This window comes from Solanum lycopersicum, chromosome 11 (genome assembly GCF_036512215.1).
Source record: "Solanum lycopersicum chromosome 11, SLM_r2.1".
NCBI classification, from domain to species: domain Eukaryota; kingdom Viridiplantae; phylum Streptophyta; class Magnoliopsida; order Solanales; family Solanaceae; genus Solanum; species Solanum lycopersicum.
In genome coordinates, this window is record NC_090810.1 from 2,571,334 (window position 1) to 2,581,698 (window position 10,365).

General features: G+C 33.2%; 1 protein-coding gene across 1 annotated transcript; it reads right to left on the minus strand.

Moving 5' to 3' along the window:
• Positions 1-3,889: 3,889 nt before the first annotated feature.
• LOC101257919 (glucosamine inositolphosphorylceramide transferase 1) lies at positions 3,890-9,654 on the minus strand. The gene is made up of 4 exons (XM_004249967.5): positions 8,893-9,654; positions 8,242-8,364; positions 6,229-6,396; positions 3,890-5,863 (listed from the first exon to the last, which is right to left on the minus strand). Exons 1-4 carry the CDS (start codon positions 9,223-9,225, stop codon positions 4,181-4,183), a joined length of 2,307 nt encoding a protein of 768 aa, XP_004250015.2. The 5' UTR covers positions 9,226-9,654; the 3' UTR covers positions 3,890-4,180.
• Positions 9,655-10,365: the final 711 nt, after the last annotated feature.

A 10,365-nucleotide genomic window follows, 5' to 3' on the forward strand; every position in this document is an offset into this window, starting at 1 on the left:
AATCCTATGCAATATAAATACGAATCGATTAATTTTAATGCAAGTATCAAACTCCTAATAGAGAAAGTTGTTGTCTTTCAATAGGCCACTGTTCTTAGATAAATAGGTAGAATAATGTTTGATATTAAATTTTAGTATAATGTTTGGTTGCAAATTTAACTTTTACATAATTAATATTAGTAATTGTAAATCAACATTTGTTATTATTTGTTAATATTAGCATTCACTATAATAAAAGAGTTATTTAGTTATAATTTTTAAAATGTGTAATGATAATTGAATCACAAAAATATTTGATAATCTTATTGTAGCCAAATAATTATCATTATATCCTTTAGTTATTATAATAATTACCAATCTCTGACTATCTGTCTTTCAATCAAATGACCCCTAAAAATTATGAAAACAAAGAAATTTAATTTATTTTAATTATAAATTTGAGCTTTGAGCTTTGATAATAATGACAAAAAGGAAAAATAAACTTTTGATAGTGAAAATTTAAATTAATTGAAACTCAAAAATTAAGGAATAGATGTAGATTGAAAAGGAAAAAATTAGGATGTATTCAATGTTTGGGTTCAATACTATTATTATGGGGAAAAGTCACTTAAATGAGATCAATAAACTTTGGAAAATGAGGCAAATACATTTTAAAACATATTTTATAATATAAAATATTTGGTCAAAAGTCAAAAAGCCTAATTAAAGTTCTTGTGGCATGTCATTTCATTTTTATTGAAGTTATTAATTAACTAGTGGTATTTTCTTTAAACTTTATAATATGTAAATTTATAATATGTAAATTTAAATTTAATCGAGTACTATACAAATTTTGATTATTAAGTAAGAAAGTAAAAAAAGGATTGTCAATAATGTGAAGTTTTAATGCTAACACTATAGACTTAATTATATGACTATTTTGGATATTTTTCTTTTAAAAAGGTACAAACATGACATTGTATTTTACCTAATCATGTTTCATTAGGCTTAACTATTGAGTACTACTTATGCCTAAAATTAAGTTAATTTCTCATTCTTATCATATGAATCCTTCAATATATTAATTTTGTGGATATTTACATACATTTATGAATTGATTACTTGATACATTTTGTTTTGTTTTTTTCTTGCTTTAATCATATAAAATGTATGTTTCGATTTAGATTAATAAACTCTCGTAAAGATACTTACTATTAAGAGGTTATATATTTTTAAATCTTGAACACATTGATGCATCACTACAAAAGTAAAATTTCTAACTGAAATGATCATTTAAATACGAATTATTTTTGACAAAAATTCAGTCAAATGTATATTCAGTAAGTCAATTTACGACGAACTTTATTCAAAATATGCATTTTCTATGAGGTGTTATATTTTCCAATAGTACTTATTATTAAGATAAAGAAATTTCGATCTATCCCGCCACGCTCTTTTAATATACCATTTTTTATTCTCTTTGATTTCTTGGTGGATCATTCATTGGTAGTAGACATAAAATATTTTTAATTATTTGAGGCATTTGTCTTGAGAGATGAAATAGACCTCTTCATGTTCCTAGACAAATTCACCACCCTTAAATTTGAGTGCTTCCCTTCGAAATGGGGTCGATCAGATAAATCTTGAGTATAAAAAAATTCTTAATAGGAATCATTTTTCCTCTCGAGTAAAGTCTTAAGAGGTGTGAATTTAGAATAGTCGAACTTTAATGTGAGTATCGAATAAATCAAAAAAAGAAAGTTATGTTTTATAACGTCCTTTACGATCCTTTTCCATTTCATTGTGGATTCATCGAAGTTTGGTATCATCTATGTCCTCTTGAAATTTATTTGATATGTATAAAATATTAATTAAAATTTGATAACTTAAAAATGCTAGAATCCGTAATCTATAAGTACCTAAAAGAAATATTACGAAATAAATTGACTAATAAAATATTATCATATAAATCAGAATGAAGGAGTACTCTACTATTCTTAAATTTTTTACCGATCAAATATTTTCACATAAATTAAAACAGAATAAAATATTAATAATAATTAATTTGAAATAATAATAAAATCAAATATGAAAACCAATATGGTCCAAAGAAAAGATAAAACAAAAGAGAAATGGACCTAACAAAGCCCAAAAGGTCCAAACTAAAGTATAGATACTCATCAAACTTTAGATTTGATATAGTATATACCCTTATCCATCCATATACATCATAAATAATTCAACGCAGATTCAAAATTTAAATTTTGTAAACTCGAAATATCACTAAATTACTACAATTCGAGTTACATATATACTAAGTTCTAAGTTTGTTTTCGTATGATTTACCGTCACTAATGTACATGGTTCTATCTTTTTTTCTTAATAAATATTTGTATACATATGAATTCAACCCCTTATACTATTGTCGTTCATCTTTTCCTTAAGATCATAGAGTCAGGTTTCCCGTTTATCTATAACGAAGAAAATGCCTATATCACGAATCATAACATACACCTTCGCTTTGAAAATTGACTTTTTTGCTCGATTCATAGTTGATCAATTGAAATTAAATTGACTCGGTAAATTATATCGTAGATCCCATAGACCCAAAGGATGCAATTATGTCAAAATGTGCTGTCAAAAAGGGGCTATAGGTCCCATTTGTATACACATAGAGCCTACATATTTTCTCTTCCCACATTCCCTATGCTTCTTTAATATATTCCCTCAATCAACTCACATGCACAATAACGTGATTGGGAAACATTAATAAACTTTTAGATATCATAGAAAATCATATTCATGTTCGTGTCTCGATTATTTCATTAGATGTTTATTATCGTTCATTAAAACGATCATTACCTATCTTTTTTCAATCATAGTAGTAGTGCTCACTAGATATTTGTTATCATTTCAGTGTTCAGTATTCGTATTGGTGCTTAACTATTTCGAATTCGTTCAACGTACTAAGAATTTATCGATATTCAAAGCTAAAAAATGTATGTATTTTGTTTATACAGTGGAATTTGAATTCTAATTTTCTAGGGGTGCATGTAATGGGCCAATTAGTAGCAAGACTTCATTCGAATTCGATCATAACGTCAACTTGTTTCGATGATTCTTTTTTTCTGTTGGTTAAGGTATATAACATGTATCGAAATATTATTTAATCGCGTGACTTTAAATATGTCATGTGAAAAGTTAAAAAGAATTATCAAAACCTTTGTATAAATCAAATTTTCCTTCTTTTTCAATAAGGCAAATATTTCTGGCTTGATGGCAGTTATTCAACTACAAACACATGAATTCGCTACATCAATAGTTTGATGTGAAGTTACCTCACACTTCACAACATGTGGTATCAATCGGTTAAGGAGCTTATAGTTTTCTTATTATTCAAGCAAACGACATTCACCACAAATAATTCTATCGGTTTGAAGTTATCCCAATACAATAGAGACACATCACAAAGTATGATATCTAACGATTAAGGAGATTACGTTATATTATACAAGGACAAGAATCATTACCAATAATTCGGCTTGAAGTCATCCCAATACAAAAGAGACACTTCAACTGTGATATCTAACCATTAAAAGATATTATAATTACCTAATATCACCACATGAATTCTCTACCAATAATTCAAACTATCCCAATACGAGAGGAACACATCGCAAAGTATGATATCTAACGATTAAAGAGGTTATAGTTATCTTATACAAGCACATAGAATTCACTACCAATAACTCGGCCTGAAGTTATCTCAATACAAGAGATGGACACATCACAAAGTACGATGTCTAACGATTAAGGAGCTTATATCTATCTTTTTTTATACAATCACATAGATTTCACTACCAATAATTCGTTTCGAAGTTATCCCAATACAAGAGAGACACATCACAAGTTTGTTGAAGAAAAACTGTATATCCTTGCATTGAGATCATATGATGTCATAAATATATGTTGGTGAAAAGTATATCTTGAAATCTGATGGGACAACAAAAGAAGTATATCATCAACTTATGTATCTAAACTAATGTACATTTGACATACAAAAGTTGTAAAAGTCCTCCCAAAGCAAAATTCACAACAGGAGGTAAACAAAAGCTTGATCAAAATCACAAAAACCAAAATTATACCAACAGCAAAAAAAAAACACTAACTTCAGCTATGTTGCTAGAACATTTGTTCCTTGCTATACATCCCACCCGTCGTTTCGATGGTGAAATTCTGATTTTCTACCTGATATACTTCCATACATTTCTGAGAACTTTTGGAGGCAACTGCTTCTGAGTCCATAGTGAGTCTGTGTATTCCGGCTAATTGCAACGCCAGAAAACTTTGAAGTATCGATTGCCCATGCTGGTTTTACGTATTCAACTGTACTGGAGGAGCTCGCGTTTGCATACAAGTAGTTTAGCAACACATCTTCACAGTTGAAAAGCTTGTCCACCACGGCCCTTCCTGCTGCAGCTTCATTGCTCCAGTACTTTTCGAAAGCCATTTTGCTGTCCATGAAGGCAGCTCCTGTAAGAATCATGTTGTATCCATTGTGCTCGCGAGCATGATTCTCAGCTCTATATTTCAATGGGTTTCCATCTGCAAGCCGGGGGTAAAACCCAACGATGCGTTCAGGGTACTCACGCCATACCTTAAATCCCCTTTCAACATCATCACAAGGCATCATAATGTCATCATCAAGTTCAAGAACTGCTCGTGTCTTTATCAAAGGATCTACTTTGAATCGATTGTTTAGTGAGATCTGTTTCTCTACTCTTATCCTCACTGGCACTGCTGAATCGAGCTCACTCAGTTCTGGAGGTTGGCCTTTATTCCACACTACAACGATCTCACGTACTGAAGAACACCTTGAGTAATGCTTGACATACATTTTCAAGTTCCAGAGCCGAGCATCGTAGGTCATTGTTAATAAAGTGAACTGAGAGTACTGACCATTTAACGGGTAAGCTTCCTCTGCACCGCTGCCTCCATAGATGTATTTAACTCCAGTGCACATTAACACCACAGTGACTATAAAGATTACAGCAAGAACCAATCCTCCACTGCATGTTTTAGGCTTTATTCTGGCACGGAGAGACGAGCTTGCTCTGTTCAACCGACTACAAAATAGCCTCATTCTATTAGATAACAAGCTTGATCTTTCCCAATCGAACGAAGCGTCACTCCTCTTTCCAACATTGTGAGGGCACCAACTTAAGGGAACTAATCCTTTCACTGCTCCTAGTAGCATACCAAACACTATAACCAGTATTACAACACCTAAAACTGATGCACAACCTAAAATAAACCGTCGATTTACATCTCCTGAAGGGACTCGGTCCCCATCCATTACTGCAACCCACTCCCCAGAGCTTAGTTGCTGCACATCAAGTTGATGACTGCGGGCACCATTCCAGGCATTCCGTCCCTTCATTGACTCTTTAAGACCCAAAGGAACCTCAACTTCTTTGTATTCAGTAGGTGTCAGAGCTTCTATTTTAAATAGACGTAAACGCCGCCCATATGTCTCACCACAGTCTTGACCAGCACGATGAAGATGGCCATCATATAAAAATGGTCTACCTCCATTTCGGGCTCCCTTGCTCTTATCTGTGTTATAGATAGGATTCATTTTATGCGGTTTCCAAGGACCCAGAGGTGAGCTACTATACCAAATCTCCAACTGACCATTCTTCTTGGCACCAATTCCACTGTGATCTGAACCAAAAAGCCAGTACTTCCCATCGTGTTGAATGAGAAAAGAATCAACAAGCGGCTTTTTCATTATGACCTTTTCCAGTTCCCATTCCGTAGGAAACTTTACAGCTCGATAAAGACGAAGATCCCCTTTAGCACTTCCCTCAGGCATCATATAGATCTGCACAAAATAATACAGATGAATGAAATGTTAGTCACAGCTTCAAGCAAAGTAGACTTCTATGATAGCACAAGATTAATACTTGCAGGTAACAAGGAAGAAACTAACAGTCAAAAGAAGATTTTATGACCACCAAAATCAACTGTTAGAGACTATTTAGGAATTTTAGTTGTACACATGCTACCTACAAGGCCTCTCACATAGTACTTGCAGGTTCAATATTTTTAAGTCCTTCCCCTTCCTCCATGCTCTTACGTCTATCGTCTACCAAACTTCAGGACTTCGATATAGCAAGTCGAATGGTGTTGTTCCAGACATAATTGAGTTACATGACATATAAGTACTTCAGGAAGTTAGGATCTTACATTGCCGTTGTAGTCAAAGACATAAGGATAGGAGAGATGCCAGTCTTCATCCAAAGCAACACCCAACTGCTCCCACGTTGCTCCCTTGTCAGTACTTCTGGCAACTCCAATATCCCCTTGCATTGTTATTGAATTCTTTGCTTCAAAGAACAGGTAAAGGATGTCTCCCTGAAACGTAATCAAACAGAAAATTAACAATCAAGATCCTGTATGAACTAAAGAAGAAGAATTTAAAGCTTGTAGCAAAACCAAACACCCCAATGAAAATAGTTCAAACATAAAATATCATTTAGCACCACAACTAGACTAGCCAAATATATACATAACTTTCAGATGAGTAATGCCACATCTAAGAAAACAATATATCTAAAATATAATGGAAACTCAAGAATCTCGGTTTTGCTTGTAGATTAGCTTTTGATGAAGCAACCTTATTATATTCCAGTATGCACCACTTTAAATCCAAGTCTTCTTGGGTCTATTTGTGGAGTAGAAGAGAAGCCTATTGAGTCAGTTTTTTTTTAACACAAGGGTTCAACATCACTGCTTCTCAGAACACATTTGACAATTTTAAAAGAGCATTTTTTGTGTAGAATTTCCCATGCTGCAATGAAATTAAAAGCTATTGCTTACCTGTAGAACAGACATTCTTCAAATGTTCTTTGATCAAAAACATAATGTTCTATGTTGCAAAGAGAAGTTCTTAAAGGGCTTAGTTTGATGGAAACCATGGTAAAGACATTTAAAGGAATTACTTTAAGATCACTAGTTCAGACAAAGAAACAGTCAACAAATACTCCCTACCTTTTATTAAACTGACCCCAGCTAAATAGAACAAGGATTAGAACACACATTTAGAATGTGTGATCTCATAGATGAAAATTCAAGAATGGTCCATAGCTCAAACAGATGATTTTGAACCAGTTTATATATCAATTGAAATATTTGCCTATGAGAGAAAGGTCACCTCTATTCAGACAAAAGTATATATCCAATTCTCCAGCTCTTATATTCTTCGAGAACAACATTTCTTTCTGACCATTCGTCTATCCTTTTTTTGCTCCCCTACAGATTAATGAGCCAATCATCACCACACTATTTCTGGTAGATTCCACCCAATTATCTTGTCTCGATTGCATATTTGTGGCATCAGGAATCCACTTTGCTCTTTTCTTTTCATTTTATTGGAGAAAGTGGATTTGATGCCTCTGAGGGATAGGGGCAAATCGGTTTCAAGAGTTCACTAGGAATATAACCAAAGCCAATCGTGTTGCTATTATGAGTTTTAACTTAAAAGAAATGTTTGATCTGGTACAACCAGGCGGAATTAGAAGTGGTCCTTGCACACATAAGTTCAGGAAAATTGAGGAGCAAACTCTTCTCTTGTTCAGTACTCTAGTTATCTCTTTCTATCCCATGTTTAGCACATTATTAGCTCAGGGACGGGATACGCCCCACACAGAGATGAATAATAAGCATAACTAAGGAAAGCATCATCGAAAAGAGACAAAAGGATAGGGACAAGGAACTAAATTATACCTTTTCCGTAGCTATCTACTCTATGACTCAACCTATTCCTCCTTCTCAGCAAGATTCCTCACCAAGAGGATGTTAAATGACAGGTCATGTGACATCATCAGCTAATTCAAATAATTGTAACACCAAGATTATTTAATCTATCTGTTTAAGGATGGCAATTAAGCTGACATGGTCCCATAAACATCACATCAAATCCCTTAAAATTGATGAGAATAGAGGATTAAAGTTAAATACTCCTCCACAAGAGTCTCATTAATAAAACTTTAAACAGTTAATCATACTTTCAAGTTTCACCAACCGGATTACACGCACATAGAAAATCCAAAATGCTTTCTTTTTTTCTCACATCACAAATATAACAAAGCCAATCCATCACAGAGTAACACAAGCTAGCAGATACTAATACTTACAAGTAGTAATTTCTAACAAGGATCAAACAACAAAAGCTAAATAACAAATGAAAAAAAAAGTTACCTGAACATAAAGAAAAGGGTCAGCAACAAAATTACTAGGAAAACTAGCCCCAGATGCTGAAGCACAAGTGACAATAGGATTTGCCACTGGCCATGCTGCAGTCTTGTTCCTCCAAACATTTGCCTGTCAAATATTTCCAGGCACAAAGTTCAACAATCATGAAATTCACAAAAACCAAGTAATTTTCATCCATGAAAAATCAATAAAAAAGCTAGCTTTTGGCCATAGATTTTAGAAAAATTGATCATCAAATATCTGTTTGGCCATGAAATTTGATCAGTTTTCAAAATCTGATCATCAAATGTTTCCACTCACAAAACATCAATCTTTTACCAAGTAAAATGCACTTCTAAACACAACTTCAAATTCCAAACATCATAACTTCAAAAACTCAATTTTTCATGTTTCATGTTTCATGTTTCAAGTTTCAAATTCAAAATCTACAAATAAACAGGAGCTTAAAATCTTTGAGCACAAAACACAAGATGCATTCCTCTCTAGTACTATTTGTCAACCCCCCTCCCCCCCCTAAAACCCAGAATAGGAAAGGCTTAAAAACACACAAATCCCAGAACCCCAAATCACAAAAAGACTGAATCTTTCAAACTAAAAAATGAGCAAAAAAAAGTGGTGAGGTGTGTTTTTTGTTACCTCTTCAATGGGTTTAAGATTAAAAGGAGAGTCACCATAGTAGACCCCAATTGACCAAGAACCTTCATTATCCTCATTACATCCCAAAGAAGAAAGTGTTGTATGTACATTTGGGGGAAGTAAAATTCTACAATAAAGTCCAGCAATTGAAGCAAGACAAACAAAAGACACCAAAAAGAACACAAAAGCTGATGAGTTAGCACAAGAATCACTGCTTCCACTGCCATTACTACCACTCTTCCCAGAACTATTACTCTTGTTGCACCACCCCCACCACCTACAACCGCCACCGTTGACGGTGGACCCAGAAACCACAATTGGAAGAGAACCCATTTTCACCAAAATGCCAAAAAAAAAAAGTTCAAAACTTCAAAACCACCGGAAATGGACTAAAGGGTAGTTGCCGTCAGCCGGCAAGATCTTAAAGATTGTATCTTTTTTACAGTCAACGTGAAGTAGTTACACAAAAACCAACTAACGCCACCATTTTTTCTTCTTCTTCTTATGTATGTATGTGTAGTTTCTATCTTTTTTTTTCTTGAAATTTCTATGTGAATTCTTGAATTACTCTTCCTTTTTGGAAAGGTGACAGAGAGGTGGAAAACAATAGAAAGAAAAAAAAATTGTTTGATTAAGGAACTTGTTGCTAATGTATTATGTTCCTTAATTGAGTTGTCTATGTTGGTGTGCTGGCTTTGGCATTCATCCAATATATAGACATAGAGGGGGAGGGGGGGTTTCTTTTTGGGGGGGGGGGGGGTGGATTTTCAAATTTCATCATTTTTTTCTATCTTGGGTTCGAAACTTATTTATCGTCAATCCGAAACAACATCTTTATCTGTATAAGGTTCTAAATTATCTTTCTGAGAATTCACTTATGAAATTACAGTTAATACGTTATTACTATTGCTGAGTTTGAAACTATCTCTACGCCTGTATGAGGTCCTAAAATATCTTTTCGAATATTCAGTTATAAAATCATACTGAGTATGTAACGATTGTTATTGAGTCTGAAACTGTCTCTGTATCTGTATGAGATCCTGAGGTATCTGGCTCAGTTCACTTCTGAGATTATAGTGAGTATGTTATTATTATTATTGCTGAGTTTGAAAGTCTCTGTATTTTTATAAGGTTCTGAGGTGTGTGTTCGAGAATTCACTTATGAAATTACAGTATGTTACTAGTTTTGTAACATATCGGTTAAGTTTGTATAGCGTGATGAAATATTTGAGACACTTGTATTTTAAATTAGACGTTCGAGTTTAATTTTTGAAAAGATAGAGGTTAAAAAGTACTTTATGCTAGTTTGATCAAACTAAAAGCTAAAAGCTTTTATTTTTAGAAAAACTGGTGTTCGATTAATGTTTTTAGAAAAAATAAGTGTTATTTCTTTTTCGGTAAGATTTTTGGAAACTCAACCAAATATGAATTATTATTTTTTTGTATTGATAATAATATATTTCAAATTGATTG